This window comes from Teleopsis dalmanni, chromosome 1 (genome assembly GCF_002237135.1).
Source record: "Teleopsis dalmanni isolate 2A chromosome 1, ASM223713v2, whole genome shotgun sequence".
Taxonomy (NCBI): Eukaryota; Metazoa; Arthropoda; class Insecta; order Diptera; family Diopsidae; genus Teleopsis; species Teleopsis dalmanni.
Window position 1 is genome coordinate 137121739 of NC_051846.1, and position 19772 is coordinate 137141510.

Consider the following 19772-nt stretch of genomic DNA (forward strand, 5'->3'; position numbering starts at 1 on the left):
CTATTATGTTCAGATTATGTGTTTACAATCGGTAGATGATTAAAAAATTCTCTATGCTAACAAACCCGGGCTAAAAACAAAAACAGAAACTCTTTGCCGTTCACTGTTTCCCGCTTTCTGAGTGAATAAATATATTTACATGCTAAGCGCAGAAACACTAACGCTTCTCGCAAAGCAACCCAGTTGGTTTCTCTCACTAACTAATGTCTAAATATCTTTACAGCCGAGATTGTGGACAGCTTAGCTTTAGTTTGTCTTGGTATGGTTTCAAAGGCTGTCGTAATCCAACTGAAATGGCATCATAAAAACCGCCGCTAATAGGTTTTCGGAATAATAAACGTTGCCGGCATGTTTGAGAAGCAAAAAAAGCATACTTGAAGTAAGTAAAATGGGAAATTAGTTATTATTTAATGTGTGTATGTCAGCTTGTTTGTATGAAAATTTGCTGGCGTGTGTACATATTACACACGTATCTAACGTATCTAACCTGTGTTAATCGGTGTGCAGTCTAAATAATTAAAGTACACAGTACACATATGAACTCACATACAAACTGACATCACAACGTTAACTCAACTATAAAATAAAAAAAATTAATATTTTCCGTAATTAAATTTACTTTCAGACGCTTTAATATATGACAATCAACAGAAAGAGTACTCAATGCAAGTCAACATTTCAAACGGTGTAAAACTTTTTCCAGTACCCCCTCTATCTCCCTTACACTTTACTGCTTTTCCGGGCAATTGTTTGAAAAATGTCAGATACAGTTAGAAATGATATAAGCACAGAATCCATCTGCACTGTTATTGAAAATAGCATTGAGAGTAGCATTGATAATAAGTTAGCGAATCAAAAATTGAAAATTGAGAATGAATTAAATGGTACAAGCGATTGCGCAAAAGATATACAAACGTCAGAAGCCAAAAAGGACAACCATACAAACGGTTTCAATACCGAAGACTCTAGTGACCACTGTAACGAGTCTGCTGTAAGTAATTGTGACACTTCGACAGATCAGTCGACTTTGAGTAAGACACGGGACATAAACTCAAAAGCACGCTCCAAGCTAAAGAAATCTGTTTCTTTTGATCCTGCTGATGAGAAAATTAAAAAGTTTATAGCCGGAGATCCAATCGTTGATCAACAGAATCCTTTTAAAAATCATTTCAACACTAATGGTTCCTTAAAAAAAAAAAAAGTACCACCACCAGTGCCAACAAAGCGTTCCACACTTAGTATACGAAAAACTGTAACACAACAATTACGTGAGAGAGAACGTGAAAAGGAGAAAGAACGTGAACGACTTAAAAACGAAACCAATAATCGCAAATCTAGCACAAACAATCAGAACGGTACTTTATCTTCACCGGATGAATTTGTAACAACTGAAGAGGTGCTCAGACAATCAAAATATGTTAAGACATATATAAAAAACCCTGATCCATATTTTGTGTATGATCCTACAGTATTAGCCCGCATTAAGTTTGAAGAATTACGTGAGCTTTCTGAGAAGAAGCCACCTAAGAAGCTCAAGTTAACAACACAAACGAGAGAACGCCTTAAGGACTTAAAAAATAAACAACCAATAGATACGAAGCCATCGAGTCTTTTGCCTTTCAAAAAGTGTTCAAAACCAAATTATCCCGAACTCTCAGATATTAAAGTAAAAGTTGGCACCGAACCAGACGGGAACTACTTCAATCCAGCGGAAGTAACAAAGAATGCTAAAAAATTTGATGAACGTGTCAAAAAGTTGCACATAAGCTCGGATGATGATTTAGATGAAATCGACGAGCCTTTAACTAAAAGCGAGTCAAGTGACGAAGTTGTTATTAATGGTAGTGACAAACATCAGGATTCAATTGATACAATTAATGAAATAGCATCAGAAAGAAACGCAATGAATGCTGAGAGCTCTAGCAGACAACCAGCCGATGGCACTTTCACCAACACCATAAGTTCAAAAGAATTTCAGAATTATCTTGATAAGAAGGGTCTTACACTTATTCCTAGAAAAGTACCTAATGGCGCTCAACCACTTTATGGTGACCAACAGTATAAATCCGGTAATCACATAACATTTAAAGCACCAGAACGCGTGCAAATTTCGTTGGATACTGTGGACTTAGCAAAGAATTCCAAAAAGCCTTCAGTATTTCAACGTTTGTTGTCCAATAGCATATTTGCGTCAAGGCGTAAAACAACACCCAAAGAAACAGTTCCTAACCCAAGACGTTTATATGATGCTTATGATCGACCAAAAGAAAATGGCAATGTAAGAAATGCACAACCCATTAAGCGTGTAGTACTGGAACGACAGAGTTTTCATGGACGACCACGTGTAGGTAATCTCCTAAGTGCCTCAGAAACGAATGAGCTTAAACAGCAAACGGAGCGAATGCGAAAAAGTTTTGCAAGTGGCGATGATTTATCACTTTCCATATCAAGTGCTTTAACTAATGCTGAATATGCTAATGAACCAGACTCAAGATCATTTAGTCCTTTACAAGTCTTGGAAGCACAGCATAAACCTGAAATACTAGCTAAACCAATTGTAAAACCGCCAAGACGTACATTGTCCAGAGATCGTTTGAGCAACATGCAGTCCTTAAAACAACCTGAACTTCAAAATTCTACGAAACTGAAATCAAAGACGCCGCAAGGTCAAGTTGGATACCACAACTCCTTGTCCTTGCCCAAAGCTGTGTCAACGTCATTTGAAAAGCCATCAAATGCAGATGGGCAACATTTCAGACGTACTATGGAACGTCAAAGTCTTATACCAAAACGATCTACACAGCTTAATGATAAGCAACAACTTTTTGGGCGTTCGTCTTCAATGGATCGCAATGAAATTTTAAAACGCAGCACAAATCGTGGCTTGCAAAACAGATCAAAAAGTGCAAATGAAACTAGAGCATCAAAAGTGTTAACATCGTCTGGTGACAATTTACTGGCAGAATTTAGTTCGCCTAATGGTCCAACATTGACTTCAACTCCTATAAGAGCTGTTCGCACTTCTAATAGTAACATAAATGTAAATCCTCTACCTACAAAAAATAGCATTCGACCGCAAAATGGTGTTTATGTAGATCAAAGTGAGTGGGAGAAACTAAGGGCTATAAAGGAACAAATGGATCGAGAACTTTATAACAGAGTACTACAACAGCAACAGCAACAGCATCAACAACAACTGCAAGTACAACAGCAACTGCAACAATGCTCCGATGTGGAAAATATTTATGAACGACTTCCATCTAAAGAAGTGTTGGTTCCTCCATCCATTCAAGCATCCAATTACCAACAATCTCAACATGATAGTAATTTTGTACGTAGTTCTCCACAGCGCAACACCTTTTCTGGTGTGATTCGTAATCGACAAACTAAAATTATAGATGGTAGAACCATTTTCACACCAGACCAAAAACAAGTTTTACAACCCGTTGCACTAAATGGAAATCCATTACCCGAAACAACACCACGCAGTCAAAGCGTATTAGATGGCATGATACAAGGATCGCGAAGTGGTTTTAGACGTGGCTATGAAAGTGATACAGACACATCAGTAATATTAAGACGCAAAAATATGCCTGAAAACATAGCACCCCCAAGACGTATTGGTGGAATTTTAACCAGAGAGGAAATATTACAGAAGGTTAAGGAATTTTGTCGTAAATCTTTAAATAAAACTCCTACAAATCAATCTCAAATACAAACTATATACGAAAAACAGCCGCTTGGTATCGACCTTTCTCCTGTGTCTTATGCATCCGTAGAAACCCATCAAAGACCTGGCTCGCGAATGTATGCAGCACCACAGGTTCCGCAACGGATGCAAAGTTTACCACAGCAATTTATACCCATCACACGTGAGGTGTTAACTGAAGAAAATGCTACGAATTCTCCAATCTATGCACATGTCATAAAACGTAGCAGTTTACAGTCCAATCATTCCGAATTGTACGACAGTCCACAGCGACCATATTTAATTCGGCGAGAAAGCGATACGCAACCATTTTATGTGCGCAGAGGAACTTTGCAACGAACGGAAAACAATTTGATGCCAACGCAGTATGTTATTGTAGACAACGAAAAGATATCATCTAATCAATTGCTTAGTTATTACAGTGCGGATTACTATGCACAGCCACAGTATGTGAGACCGAATCAGTTGCAGCAAATACCTGGTTCATATGGTTACATTACGGTGCAAGAACCCGTTACACATCAATTACGTCCCCGTTTGCAGGATGGTCGCAGTACTCCTTTAATACTTGATCGCTCAAGTCAACAAGCGAGTCAAAGCCAAATATATTGGACACCACAACATCAACGACTACAGCAGCATGCCGAACTATTACCAGTACAGATTAGTCCGCGTTACATGCCCAAGCAGCAGTCGTATTTGGTGCCTGTGGCAGTACCTGCCAAAAGACCAGACGAAATATTGCGTGCGAAACAGTTAAATGGAACTTCAAACACAAACATTCCTGCAATTCAACAATTTACTCCAATAATACACAACAGTACACCCACCACACTGGCACAACAATCAGTTATGCATGCACGACAAACATCCCTTCCAGTTGCTCAACCATTGCATAATGTAAACAATTCCTATGAATGGGAGAGTGGTTCAGAAGCAGGTGAGGTGCAGAGTATTTTGGAACGACAGAAAAATAGTGGTGAGTTGAAAAGATCGAACATATTTAAAAATCTCAAAATAAAAATGCTGAATATATTTGGCAATTCTAAACGATAAACATTAAGTGTGAGGTTTGATATAATATTAAAAATATACATATGTATGTATATTAAAAAAATTGTAAAACATAGATTGTGTAAGGCGCATATGCATTCGTCCAGTTCTTAAACTTAAGTCAAATAAGAGTATTAGCTATTTTGTAATTAATCTCTAGATTAATGCTTTTAATGTATTTTATATAATTTTGATATTATGGGAAATACCGCTCGAATATTTTAATTACTTCAAATGAATATAATTCTTTATTATTCGAATTTTTAAGTTCACATATCCTATTCCAAATCCACTGAAGAAATGAATCAGACTAAAGAACCTTAAATCCTGTTTTTATTTTGAATATTAAGTTTAAATCCATTTTTGATTTTACCCTTTCTGCATTTTGTGTTTGAAGGCTTTTATATTTCTGTAAAGTGCTTCTTATATATATGTATATATAAGACTTATTTTAAACTAGGCTGTAGAATATATGTATGTTGGTGCGGGCTTAAACTATTTCTAAATGATATCTTTATGTGCTTTATTGATATAAATTTCGAAATAAATGTTATACAAAGTTCCAATGAAATGTCATTGTAAAATAAAAAAAAAATAAATTTATAATAAAAGAATTAAAGAAATTACAAATTTTTGACTTTTTTCTTGTAAAAAATATTTTTGGGACATCTGTATATTTCAGTGTGGGATTCAATTACTTATATTTTTTTTATTATACAAAAACAATGTAATTCCAATTTTCAAAATATTGTCGAAATCAAATATTTAAGTACTTGAAGTCCTTCAAAAAACATAATTCGATTGTAAAATAGATTGTTAACATATCGATGTTCGCTATATACATGATATTAACCGAAATAATAAATTCAGATTAATATATAAATAGATAAATGGTTTTTATATATCTTCTATATTGTTATAAATTGCTTCAACATATTACAAATTCCACAATATAAATCTTTTTTTTAATATTTTTCAATTTATTAAATAAGTTTTATATAAAAAAAATATTTAAATTATATTCTCCAAGTAGTACTCCATTTATGTTATCTTAATATAAATCGCAAATTTACATTAAATTACAACTCTGTAAGTCTCCGCATTTACAAATATGTTGAATGTAGATTTAAATATGGGTAATGTTTTGTATGTTTCTTTCGTTTGCATCTGCTCTGCTTTTTCCATGAGTAAAATTGTAAATTGTGTTTTGTATGATTCCTTTTAATTGAAAATCAGTTCTTTAGATTTCAGTTGCAGTTAAACAACAGTTCTAAATATAAAGAAAACAGGAATATATATGTTTAAATAATTAGTATGTATATTCTATTTGAACAAATGCTTATATTTGTTTTTGTTTACATTTGTTTGTTTTCTATTCTGCTTTGTTGTGGTCGTACATTTCGGAGATATGTGTTTTCAACAGGGATGTTATAAACTGAATATAAAACTTTAGTTCAAGAATTTGTTGTACAATAAAGTAATAACTAGTGGATTTGTTTATTTACTTAAATTGTAATTTATTTTAATTGTAGACTAAATTCGTAAATAAGTTTTCTTAAGTTTCTTATATCATTTTTATATGTTTTATTTATGAAATTTATTTCATATATAAATTTAATTAAATAAAGTCAAATTTTGACTTTAAATTATTATATTATTAATAATTTAAGGTTATTATTTTATAATAGTGGTATTTAAACCGAGCTCGGTATTCGGTAAACTTTTACGTGTACGTAAAACAATAGTTTTAAACGTGCTCTATCAGATGTTGGTAAATATTATTAAAAATCAACTGAAGAATAATAACTCCAGTCACTCCACGCCATCATCAAAATAAATAAAGCCGTAATTTTTTCTTTCAGATTTGTAGAAAAACAACATTAAGTCTGGTTGAAACAATGCTGTTAAATGCTTTTTTATGAGATATATTTCTTATTGTGTTGTGTACAATATGAAATATAAAAATTATAAACACTGAAGATTAATTAATTCAAACAAAAGAGAAATAAATAAATATGAACATTAGAATAGCAATGGTTAGCATTTTCATCATATATATATTTAAATTTATTATTTGGTTATGTATTTGAATATATGTAGTTTTAACTGATGACTGATTTTTGAGTTTGGTTGCACTTTAACTTGAAATGTAAAAATTTTTGCGAATACAACTTAGCTCTGAAAATTTTAAGAGCATTGTTGTTGCTTCACATGTTCTCTTTCTTGAATTGCGAGTATTTTTTTGATATTCTGAAAGAAAATATTACGGTTTATGTCATTTTAAATAAAAAGGTGTTTTGTTATACACGAAATAAATAATACAAAACACCTTCAAAATTTCTTTTTATTAATTATTTATATTTTTATTAATTATTTATATTTTTTATTTATTTTTTTATTAATTTTTTTTTTTAATTATTTATTTTTTTGTTAATTAAATTTATTTATTTTTTTTTGCTAAATTAATCAGCTGATTTTAATATTAATTTTTTTTTCATTTATATATGCAACGTTACCAGTTGGTAATAAATTCTGAAATCCAAATTCTAAAATGCTATGAAATGTATCGAAATGCGTAATATATATTGGAATTCGTCTTTGAAGAAGTAAAGAAAAATTTTTTATCGTAGTAAAAACCAATTATTTTTTAATCAATGTTAATTGTCATATATTTTATTATGCGAATTATGCACAATAGATTATAGTAAAATTATAATAATAAATATTTGCTTCCATTTACAACTGTGCAAAAAGTCTCCAAAATTGTTGCTTTTTTTGTGCATTATTTTGTTTTGTTGCTTTTTAGCTCTTCGTGCAAATATTTTCTCTATTTCTGTATATTCCACCATTTGTACGTGCTGTTTTAGTTTGTGACGCAGATTGTTTTGATTTGGTTGTGCTAGAGTGGTCGTTACGCTTCTAATTCCTGTGGAAAAATTTAAATTGCTTGCTATTTATATTTTGAATAACACAACAAAATTAATTTAATAATTTTTTCTTTTTTCAAGCGTTCAATGTTTACGTAAGTGCCACTAAAATAAGGATTTTAATAATTAATGCAAGCGTTTAATTGAAAAACTGAATACTGTAATTATTTAGTATATGTGGGTGTGTGGACTGAGAAAAATAGATGTTTTTGTTAAAAACAACAGAAAGCAATAAATATATTTAATTGGTATAAACTGAGATCAGCTTTTTATTAATGGTAGATTTTGAAAATTGTCCTTGTCATTTTATACTTGATTCCAAGGACCTTCGCAATTCTGCCCTGCTTTTGCTGTGGTGATGAAATTAATCGTGATAGTCTTTTTCTACGTTGTTAGTTTTATTTCAATATTCATAATGATGAAAGCGACAAATTTGGTTAAAACTATTGGTACACGTACACTTAGTAATTTATTTCTGCAATTGTTTTTATCAATGCAACGAAATCGATAACCTTGCACTGCCATGACGGTGCTCTGCTGCCGCTGCAAGATTTTTTTCTAAAATTGATACAGAAATCTTGTCAACTAAATACAATTTTTTCTTATTGGAATTTCCTATTGTCGGTCAAGGTAGTTGAGTTGATAGAAGTTTTTTGTTTATTCTTAGGAGGTTCGTTTAAGTAAATTTCTATTATATGCTTGTGGCGTTCATGTGGCATTATTCAAAAAGAGAAGTTTACTTTGAAAAATAGAAATTGACAATAAAATTATCATGCATATACATTTTGATTTTGCAAATTAGAAAATTTTAGAATATTAAACAGAACATTATAATTGTTAGTTATAATTTATAAACTCTTAATAAATATTAAAATCTCATATTAAGAGTCAACATCACTATATGCTTATCAAAAATGAACAGATTAAGTATAATTAATAAATATATTACAAAATATTGTATATTATATAACAAAATATAGATATTTTTCAAATGTGACTGGCCAATTGTATATATTTCTAGAACTTCTAGGTCATGCGAAAGTGAATTACATCTCTCAGTAAAACTTAGTTTAGCTGGAAATTGTTACATTATGACTTGTTAGAGTCAAATTTTTTTTACTTTATTTTTATTATATCGGAAAAAAAATATTTTTGTTGAGCCACAATGATATGCTTGATAATCCATAAAATAAATTTTGCTTATGACCTTTTTTTTGCTTTCATTCAAGGTATTCCATATTTGTGCAATGTGTATATGGCATTTATTTTCATAACACATCAAAAATATCCGTAGACTGCCTAAATCCATAAATATTTCTAACTAATATATCATTTGTTACAATGAATAATATAATAAAATGAACATATTCTTTCAACTTACTAATCTATTTCATCGCATATAATAATATTAATAAGATACCCTAATACATATTATTATTTTCTTTCTAATTTATAATAAATTCATGTACGATTATAATATTGTTAATATAGTTGATGACCATGGCAGCTAATGTCCTTTTCTTTTATTGTAGTTTAGCGCTTTATCGCATATTGACTTGTAAATAAATAAATAAATAAATAAATAAATAAATAAATAAATAAATAAGAGTATACCTGCGTAGACCCTTTTCTGATCGACTGAATATAGGGTACCTAAAATTTGTGCCTGAGCACCTAATTTTATTTATGTTAATACTAAAATACTAAAAGTAATAAATAAATTATCGTTGAATTGTCTAATTAAATTAATAATATATAAAATAATGCAATATACTGCAGCAGTTGTGAAATATATATTAACGTATTAATGATATCACAATAAAATATCTATAACCTACAAAAATAATTAGACAATGAATTGCTTTACATTCGCAATATTTACTTTACGATAGATAATACAAATTTAATTTAATAAAAACAGAAACAGAATTCCGAAACACTATTTAAATTAAAAGTACATATAGGTACATGTTTTACAGGCTTGGTCAATAAAGTACATTAAAATATTTCGATGGGTTTCACTTAGGATGGCGATTTAAATAATTATGATACACTTAGGTCGAATGGTCCATTGTAATATTGTAGAAATTATAAAAAGTTTAATTTTAAACCCATACTAGGTTACGTTAGGTTATACCGGCAATTTGTAGGCAATACACTTAAGTCTATTGGTCGATTGTGTTACCGTATATAAAGGTAAATCCATACTAATTTTATAAGTATTTTATTATATTATGAGGTGTAAGATCGAGTTTATGACCAATTCCGCCTATATGTTCATTACTTTACAATGGAGAAACTTAGCAAACTGTTTTTTAATACAACTTAATAAAGGCCACAGATCAAAATTGCGACACACCGTTTGCATATCTTTTAAGCGACACCAGGTCGTCATTTAAACTAATTCTTTGAGAGAAAAGTAATGATTTAAAATTTTAAAGACCTATGATGGTTTTTAAAGAAACAAACATTCATAGATAATCGCCGGCATCCTTTTATCTAGTTTTCAGTTCTTCTATTGCTCAAGTATGCTATAGAAATTTTAAAAAAATAACGTAATCGTTATTACTGCATATCGAAATAACTTCATATACGTTGAAATGTGATATTACAACCTAGTATAATCTCTTAAAACGGGTCGTTGTAGTAAAATATGTTACTGGCAATAAACTTTCAGAAACGTTATTAAATTGAGGTGTAAATCAATTTAAGCTTTTGGGTGTTTATAGCTATTGATTCCTGGAAGTGTTTTTATTATTGTTATTGTATTTTGTTATTGTATTTCTCTTTGCTGACAAAATATGTTTCATTATATTTATATAGTGTATTAATTGGATGTCAAAGATAGCATTCTATATGATGATAATAACATACAGATAATAGCAACAATTCAGTAATTAATTTAGAATTTTGAAGAGTATCGTAGTATCATTAATCCAAAAATGTATACATAATAAAATAACTGCAATGAAACATAAAAAAATTAAATCACGAAACTCATAAAAAATATAAAAATATAGCTTATTTGAATCTAAATTATTTTATGCACTTAATAAATTTTCTCTCATATATTTTGAGTTTTATTTTTAGTAATATATAATTTCTATTGAACATATATGTTAATACATTAAATATTGAGAAAGAAAAACTGATTTTCTGTAGTTATTGTGTATGTCCAGTTTATAAAGTTGAACTTCACATACCTGGTTTAAAAAAAATCCTAATTTTGCCCTTCCAACATGTACTCAAAAAGCAAAGCTCCTTTGAGGGTTTCAACAACATTAACAAAACCCTCTAAAAAGGTTTATTCGATAAGCTTAGATACTGACAGGCTTGTTTGTTTACTAATAGAAAGACAAATCAGTACAAATTTTTTATACAATATTTATATTGACTATAAAATGGATCAAATGGTTCATTACCTTAAAATATTATTATTATTATTAGAATGATGTTATGTTTATCGTTTACAGAACTCTATTCAGTATAAAGTTTTTAATCATCAATATGTGGGATATTTTCTCAAATTATTTACATTTTTTAATTATAATGTTAACGTAAAAATTTTTAGTCTTATTTTCTCGTGAGGGCCCATTCAGAAACTTAAAAAATTTAGCTGAATTTTCAGGTGATTAAATATTGTTCACCCATTTTAAAATGTGTTGCAAAAACAACAATTTAAACTATATTGCTATTATTATCGGCATTAACATATGTTGACGAATAATCTGGCTTGAATACTACAGAGTATAAGTTTGAGTTTTTTGAGTCTTAAACCTTCTACATATAGCTTCTATAATTTGTTCTAATTGTGAAGAAATATTTCAGTGCCTCAAACATTTGATTAAAAGATAACGTGTATTGTAGATCAAATAGTGATGCTTGTTTTTTAGAGTACACTAAACTGTACTATCGTATTTAGTATTATTTAGGTTTCGCCGTCTTGATCATAGTTGATTTCAATTTAAATTCCACACCCTCTTTAATCCACTTCCACTTCCCTTCTTTATTCACAAAACCATCACCCATCCACATTCTGCTGCTTTATAGTAGCTTTACAGATTTCTGCAGACTACAAAAACATAGTATTCAAAAAATTTTTTAGGAATATAATTTGTGAGACAAGAATATGATAAAATTTATAAATTTATGTATTTATTATACAAAGGCGGTTTGATAAGTCAGTGAATTTTATTTTATTTTTTTAGATAATCACCTTTTAGCTCGATACATTTAGTCCAGCATTTTTCTAATTTTCTTATTACCTTCAAATAAGAGGTTTTCTCAAAGCTCTCAAAATACACGTTTGTTTCGGTAATGCCTTCTTCATTCGACTCAAATCTCTTACCGCCCCGCCATTTATTTAGGTTTGGAAACAGAAAATAGTCGCAGGGGGCTAAATCTGGAGAATATGCTGAATGGGGTAGCAGTTCGTATCCTTATTCGTGGATTTGGGATCGTAATGCTTAATCAGCACCCGAAATTCACTTTTTTCCATTTTCGTAAAAATGCACGAGGTTATCTGCTTTGAACAGCTATCAAACACTAACTGAACGACGTAGTTTGTTCAAAATTAAAAAGTTGCCCACTGGTAGATTACAGCTGACGGCAGCACTGTTGCTTTTGGAGTAACTGTGCGGGAAATTCAAAAAGTCACTGATTTATCAAACCACCTTCGTAATTCAGCGTTTAACGTTTGTTATCCTAACGTAACTATTCAGGTATAATATATTTAAATAACTGGTGTTTAATCCTCTATTGAAGTGAAACTAGTTGATGCTTAAACGAATGTCAGTTATTAACAACTTTTTTGCAGAATAATTCTATAAGTTATTTTTTAATTTATGGCAATCATTTTACCTTTTCCCAACTGCAATAATTTCTCATTTCAAAAATAGATTTTTAATTGCAAATGTAGTACTAGACATACTTGCAGTTGAACTCAACAAAGAAATTCACAAAGTTTGTGAAAATGAAATTATTTAAACAAAGAATGCAAAGAAATACTGAGGCATGCTTGATCTCTTAGGCACAAAGTATATTTATGCGTTTCATATTTTTAGTTTGAATAGTAAACACCAACGTGTAGCAGCTTTGTTTGACGAAGATAAACAGTTCGCACACGCTCACATGCTCTATGCAAATTTCGCTAGTTTTGAGTTATCTAATTATTACGGATAAGATAAAACGAATAATAAACTAAAAACTATTTGTACTTGCAGATATAAAGTGTTAGATACAGTATGAGTAACGAAGAAGCAAGCCCCTCAAAAAACTACCCACCCACACCCAGTAGTAATGATGAAGCGATTACGACGAGTTCCGAATCGGAAGTATTTGAAACCTGGACATTAGTAACGGATAAAAAGAAGACTAAAGAAAAATCTCCCAAACCTGCAACTGCAATCAAAACGACAGAAAATGAAAATAATCGCGTAGAAGATTTGGATAAACTGGATGAAGTGTCGGAGAAGGGCGAGGTTAAGCATAAAGTTGTGGAGGAGGAACATCAAAAAATGTAAGATAATAATTAAAGTTTTCGAATTAATTTCCTTTTGAATAATAAAATAACTATTATAGACCTAAACCTGAACACGATTCCAGCACAGATGATCTATCGGATGGTATATCAGTAATTAGTGAAAGTGAGAGCGCTGGACGTATATCTCCAAATCCTTATCTACGCGAACAACTTAGTAATTTGAATTTGAAATTTGCCACTGGTGTTGATTTTGGCACTGTTCGACCACAATTAACACCACCAAATTCACCACTTTTGCCAACAGTGGTCACCTTTGAAAATCAGTTGAGACAACGCTCTTCAAGAAATGACTCCAATACTGAAGAAATAGGTAATAAAAATGCTGTGGAACCATTGAAAGGTGATATAATGACAATAATACAGAATCATCCAATTGTAAGACGTGGTCTGACAGTTATGTTTTATGTTGGCGTTGCTTTGGCCTTGCTGGCATTTGTTGGTAAGTTACGTAATCCGGAATGGCCACCCCTGCAATCTGATAAATCCATTGCACAATTGCAGCAAAAATTTACTGATTTGGAGTTGCAAAATAATTTAATGCGTGCTGAAATTGATTTACTTACAAAACAAGTCAATTATTTAAGCAATGTTAATGATAAAACTGGTAATGGCAGAGACGGACAGCACCAACATTATAAACGAAATGGTGCTGGGCAAATGGAAAACAAAAGTAAAAACTTCAGAGTGTGGCAAGAAAATGATGGCAAGGTTGAAAATGTCGAAAATAGTGAAGACGACTTAAAACGTCCATATAAATGCAGAGATGGTAAATTTGTTGAAACTCCCGATAATTGTGTAGAAACACAAGCAAGTGGAGAATCATCAATGAAACAAAATGGTGATACGATGAATGATCTGAAATCTTTTAAAAATTCCGCAGAAAGACTTGATGGTCTAAAGAGGAAGAGCGTTTTTGTTGAAAAAAGAGAAACTGAGCAATTTCCTAACGTAGACACACAAAAAGCTAATAATAATAATCCGGAAAATGACAATTTTAATGGAAATAGCCAAGAATGGCGCAGGAAACAAATGGAAGGTCGAGATGATTATAGAAAGAATGAAAATTTTTCAGAAAAGCAGAGAAAATCTGTAGACAATTCTAGAGAACGTGACAGTCGAGAAAGCAATGAAAAGCATAATAAATCTCAATTTCATAAGCGCAGAGGAAGTCATGAGGCTTACGATGATCATGATGACGACGATGATTCAGACGAACGTTTCGGAAAGCGCTCATTTAAGCACGATAAAAGTAAAATCAACGATAATAATCACAAATACAATAAACAACGTCGCTATAAAGGATCATCTGGCGAACGTCACAATAAAGACGATAGTGACTGGCATGACAAGCTTATGCACCATCGTGAAAATGCTAGGAGACAAAATGAACATCAGTTTAATGAAAAAAATTGGTACATTAAGCGTGGCGACAGTCGCGAACGAATACGAGTGGGAGAAATGGGCTTTAGATAAAAATACTTTTTATTTTGAATTAAAATATTTAATGTGTTGAAAACCCCAAAACCAAAAAACAAAAAAAAAATATATATAAAACAAAAATGTTATATTATTTGTTAGTTAATGTCCTATGCAAATCCAAAATATTGTGTTATTGCGATTTTTACTTCTATTGAAACCTTAATTTTAATTTGAATTCATATATGACGTTTCAACTTTTAATAGGTTGGATATAATATAAAATTAAACAATTCTGTTGTGATAATAAAAAAGGTTTTTCATTTTTATTCTGTATTATAAATATCTAATTAATTATAAATACACTTCATCTGCAATTCTTCGTTTAGTTTTATTTTTAATTCTTATTTATGTTATTACATGTTAACCTTAAGAAAATTGATAATCTACATAAGTACATACATATATATATATATGCATTTGCATATATGAAAACATTAAATAAATATAATTGTAATTAATATTCGAAAGCTAAGATAAACGAATAATACTAAATGTGCTAAATAATAAAATTAATAAATAAATATTTTTCGTTCTTTGTCTTAAGTAATAATGGTTTAAAGGTGTTTGAGCCGCTTTTATATTATAAGAAAAACTGAGCTGTACAAGGGTAGGACCGGCATTAATTGATGATAAAATTTAATTATTAACATAAAAACATAAGTAAATTCCTAAAAGTAATTATTTAGTTTTGCTCAAATTGTAATATTTTCAATTCAATTAGAATAAATTAAAAGATACGAATGTTTACTTATATTCGGTTTTAGTTGGGCCTCCATTAAATATATATATATGACTGATAGTCGTTTTTTTTTTTGGATTTTTAACTTTTATTTCGAATGTTATTTTTAGTGTATTTTTACACGTATATCGACAAATTTCTATTTTTTTTTAATTATACAGGAGCAGAGAAAGAAGTAATTTTTATAAAATATAAAATAAACCTTTATAAAATTTCGGATATACTAAATTAGTTTTTTCGAACTGACCGCATGATGATATATCTACTATATATATATAGTTTAATCAATAGTTTTGGTAGAAATTTCTTATGAACTAAAAACGTTTAATGAAGCATTTAATATTAAATGCGTTGTTCTGGTTTGGCATAATCTTATGTTTAATGAAGAGAATTGATTAATAAAAAAAGGCAGAAAATCATTTTCTAAATAATAAATGCAACTGCTTTTCAAAATCACTTCTCTTTGTTATAGCTACGATAGCATTTTTATGTCTTAAAATGATTATGAAACGGCTTTATTGGTTAGAATAAAGTATAGAATTATGAATTGAATACGGATAAAGAAGTGTGTACAGACATTATAAACAAATAGGTGCGCAGCCTTTTACGTATGTATTTTTGTTGTAATTGTTAATATAATTTATTTTAATTAACTGATCAACTAATTAAATATTTAACTTTAATTACTAAACTAATACACAATTTTTTGGACATAAAAATAAACAATGATTTAAATTATAATGGTATATTTAAACACTTTATGATATTGTAAATAATGGGTATTATTCTGGAGATGTATTAATTAATCTTTGTTTCTGAGCTAATCAAATGATATTTACAGCATAAAATTTTTTGCGTATTGAAAGTATTTAAACAACAAAAGTTTAATTTAATTAATTAAATTTTATGACATACCATACAACTGCTTTAAATATTGCCAAATACTCAGCATGAGTATAATAAGTCTGTCAAATAAAATACTTCATATAAGAGAGTTTATAAGAGATTCAAATAACTGAATTTATAATTTTAGAAGTACGTATTTGATACTATTGGTTTATTATTTCGAACTAAATATGTATAGCTAATTATTAGTTTTAGCTAGTCTAGTATTTAAATACACACCATATATGGCAAATATTGACTAAACAAACAATTTTCAAAAATTTGACAAATATATTTCAATGTAATATATTACATATATTTATAATATTTTTTTTTAAAATAATTGATGCACTAACATAAAAAGTCTTAAAGTAAATGTCAAAAAGTCTAAAATTAAAAAATATTAGTAAGTTGCTGTCTTATCTACGAAATCCAAGCGATAAAACTCTGAACCTGTAAGATTTTTATGTATTATTAAAAAATTATAGATTTTTGAATTGCAGTGTTACTTACACTTACACTATAATTACCTTTACTTTAATTCTAAATAAAATTTATTTAGTTTTTTAAAGAACTTCTACAGCGTTTGATCTATAAACTCTTTGCTCTATGTACGCAGTTTGCTCTTCACTTTCGTCTTCGTGGCTTTGTTTGTGTGTCATGAGTGAGGTGCGACGTTTGAATGATTTGCCACATATATCACAACTAAATGGCCTCTCACCTGTATGAACTAGTAAGTGTCGTTTTCTTTGTTCTGCTGTTTGGAAACATTTCTCACAATTGTCACATTCAAAAGGTTTCTCGCCCGTGTGACAACGTTTGTGTGCAAATAAATTGCTGGAATATCGGAATTCTCGACCACACACATCACAGGCATGTGGCTTTTCGCCTGTATGTGTTAACATATGCTTCTTGTAACCAGATTTTTGTGTCATTCCCTTGCCGCATATGTTGCATTGAAAAGGTTTTTCACCTGTATGCGACATCATATGTGTGCGTAGGGACGACGATTGGCGATATGCTTTTCCGCATATCTTACAAGTGTTTGGATTATTGGGGTTATGTGTGATTAAATGTCCATCATAAGCGTTTCGTGTCTTAAAGCCTGCACCGCACATACTACATAAATAGGGAGTCTGATCCGAATGCAATTGCATGTGGTACTTGAACGAATTCGCATTGCTTAACTGTTTTTTGCAAATCTATAAGATACGATTTTATAAGAAAATTTATTTTAATATAAAATAATATTTATAACCAACACTAACCTTGCACTTGAAAAGCGGATCACTTGATTGACCATGAGCACGTTTAATTCTTTTTCTGACCAATGTACCATTGTCGTTGTTAGCATCACTTGATATTTTATTATCCGATCTTAGTATTTTTCGTATTTTTCTACTTGTATCATCGGTTTCGTTATTTTCAGTCGACATAGTATCATCATCATATGTTGGTTCGAAAGCCTCCTCAGACATATTATCATCGGCTGACTGGATCATGTATTCTTCTTCATTTTCCGTGTTGCCATCATGGCGTTCTATAATTTCTTGCAAATACACGTCTCCATCATCGATTATTTCGCCACGTTGAATTTTGAACTCCATTGGTTCTTCTTCATCTTCAGAGTTGTGCAAGACTGACAAGGTAACATAACTGGCATCATTCACGTTTTCTATGGATTGTCTCATTTGTGCAGCATTTGCTAATTCTTGTAGTTCTTCTGCCTCACCGTTTTCCTCAAGGTACTGTTGCTCTTCAAACACATACTCACTCATTGAATGTGGATCTTCACTGCAAGCAAGCTGTTGTTTTTGATTATGTAGAGCTTCATTTGTTTCAATTGCTAGTTTTTTGAAGGAATACGATCTCACTAAATTTTGCAAACACAGTTTACATATATGTGTTGGGAAAGATGGGTCATCAGCGAGGTACTCTATATCGGTGCAAAATCTTAATATTTCTATTAATGTTGTAATTTCACCCAATATGATGCCTTGTTTATGTATTGATTTATAATCGTCACTGCACTGAGTTAGACACGTACGGCAAACCACGAATTCTTTTCCCGTACTCATTTCGAATAAAAAATATATGAAATGTCTGCAATTTTATATTTTATTTTCTAAATATTAACAAAATATATGACTTAAAATATTATTGCAACCAATTTAGGTACAAAATTGACAAGCTTCACTCTTCGGAGTGTCAAAGTCATAAGCAAAGTTTTGGAGACTAAAGGAGACCTTTTATGTCACACAAAATCGAACAGGGTTGCATTTTAAATTAATGACAAATTTTTGAATCGAAATGAACACACCTTTTTCATAGTTTTCTCTTACATATGTGGCGAATCCGCCACACACATACTCTAGTCCCAAAAATAATCCAGTTTGCATAACAATCAACTTCAGCACCAAGAAGAGAAGAAGAAGATAGCACTGTGCCTTTTTTAGTCAAACAGTTTTGTTTCAACGACTCGCCACGTGTTAATAACCACTGTTTGTAAAGAATCAAAAACACAATTTTACTTTAATTTATTTTTCATTATCGTATAAATAATTAACATTAAGTTTATAAATAATTCATTAGCAGTAAGAAATAAACATTGTGTGGCAAACTAGCCCCGCATACATTCTGTGTTCTGTCAAATTTGTTCTACGAAATTTATTTAAAAATGTCATATTATGCAGATTTTGCGCTTCTACCTCTGCAAGTGTGAAAAAGTATAGTCACATTAATTTTGTAAGTCCAAAGTATTGGTAAAGATTATGAATGTGTATTCACTTTTTTAAATTTTTACCTATAGCCGTAGTTTTTTCTTTCAGAGTTGTAAAAAAACAGTATTAAGGGTGGTTGAAAAAAATCAGTATCGCTTTTAAAATATGTCAAATGCTTTTTTAATATATGTTTTCGTTATTTTGTCTACAATATGAAACATAAAAATTGTACACTAAAAATTAATTAAATTAAATAAAAGAAAACAGAATGAATATTGGAAGGGCAATGGTAAACAATTTTATCTTGTATATTTAAATGAATTTTTTTATTTATGTAATTGAATTTATTTGTAAATGAAATACTCATATCATTTTAATGGATGACTAGAATTTTGCAAAATATTTTTAGTGGACGTAAACTGATTTCTGATTTTTTAGTGAATTTGGCCACGAATAGAACCTACCTCTGAAGATTTTTAAAGTATTGCTGTTGCTTGGAATCTTTTCTTTCGTAAGTTGCGAGTATTTTTTTGCTACTCTGAATGAAAAAATTACGGCTTAAGTAGCCGCAAGGTAAATCGTAATTTTAATATCAATGTTAATTTGTATGTTTATACTCTCGTATTTATTTAATTAACATTTTTATTTCGATGTGTTTTACATACAAAATCATCACAAAATGTAAATGACTTTGATTAAATTTGAATTATTAAATAAA

At 30.2% G+C, this 19772-nt stretch overlaps 3 protein-coding genes across 6 annotated transcripts; 2 read left to right on the forward strand and 1 right to left on the reverse strand.

Moving 5' to 3' along the window:
- Window positions 1-216: 216 nt before the first annotated feature.
- On the forward strand, window positions 217-13017 carry LOC119668950. Of its 2 annotated transcripts, XM_038078643.1 has the most exons (4): window positions 217-379; window positions 626-4074; window positions 4123-4688; window positions 12912-13017. In XM_038078643.1, the coding sequence occupies exons 2-4, from the start codon at window positions 758-760 to the stop codon at window positions 12923-12925; spliced, it is 3897 nt and encodes a 1298-aa protein (XP_037934571.1). In that variant the 5' UTR covers window positions 217-379; window positions 626-757; the 3' UTR covers window positions 12926-13017. The 2 variants fall into 2 exon arrangements, with proteins under 2 accessions (XP_037934571.1, XP_037934570.1); XM_038078642.1 differs by having other exon boundaries at window positions 626-4688.
- LOC119666287 lies at window positions 12933-14704 on the forward strand. Its single transcript, XM_038075568.1, has 2 exons — window positions 12933-13207; window positions 13270-14704. Exons 1-2 carry the CDS (start codon window positions 12933-12935, stop codon window positions 14702-14704), a joined length of 1710 nt encoding a protein of 569 aa, XP_037931496.1.
- A 1981-nt stretch (window positions 14705-16685) lies between these two features.
- On the reverse strand, window positions 16686-18551 carry LOC119668952 (zinc finger protein 436-like). 3 transcript variants are annotated; one of them, XR_005251544.1, is made up of 3 exons: window positions 17603-18551; window positions 16848-17536; window positions 16686-16787 (listed from the first exon to the last, which is right to left on the reverse strand). XR_005251544.1 is itself a non-coding variant. In XM_038078645.1 (3 exons), the coding sequence occupies exons 1-2, from the start codon at window positions 18410-18412 to the stop codon at window positions 16901-16903; spliced, it is 1446 nt and encodes a 481-aa protein (XP_037934573.1). In that variant the 5' UTR covers window positions 18413-18551; the 3' UTR covers window positions 16686-16787; window positions 16854-16900. The 3 variants fall into 3 exon arrangements, 2 of the variants coding, with proteins under 2 accessions (XP_037934573.1, XP_037934572.1); XM_038078645.1 differs by having other exon boundaries at window positions 16854-17536; XM_038078644.1 differs by having other exon boundaries at window positions 16865-17536; window positions 17603-18550.
- Window positions 18552-19772: the final 1221 nt, after the last annotated feature.

Coding starts and splice junctions, on each gene's coding strand:
- LOC119668952 (XM_038078645.1), bottom strand. CDS start 18,412: ATGAGTACGGGAAAAGAATTCGTGGTTTGCCGTACGTGTCTAACTCAG. Junction 17,537..17,602: donor ATCCGCTTTTCAAGTGCAAG/GTTAGTGTTGGT, acceptor CGTATCTTATAG/ATTTGCAAAAAACAGTTAAG.
- LOC119666287 (XM_038075568.1), top strand. CDS start 12,933: ATGAGTAACGAAGAAGCAAGCCCCTCAAAAAACTACCCACCCACACCC. Junction 13,208..13,269: donor GAGGAGGAACATCAAAAAAT/GTAAGATAATAA, acceptor TAACTATTATAG/ACCTAAACCTGAACACGATT.
- LOC119668950 (XM_038078642.1), top strand. CDS start 758: ATGTCAGATACAGTTAGAAATGATATAAGCACAGAATCCATCTGCACT.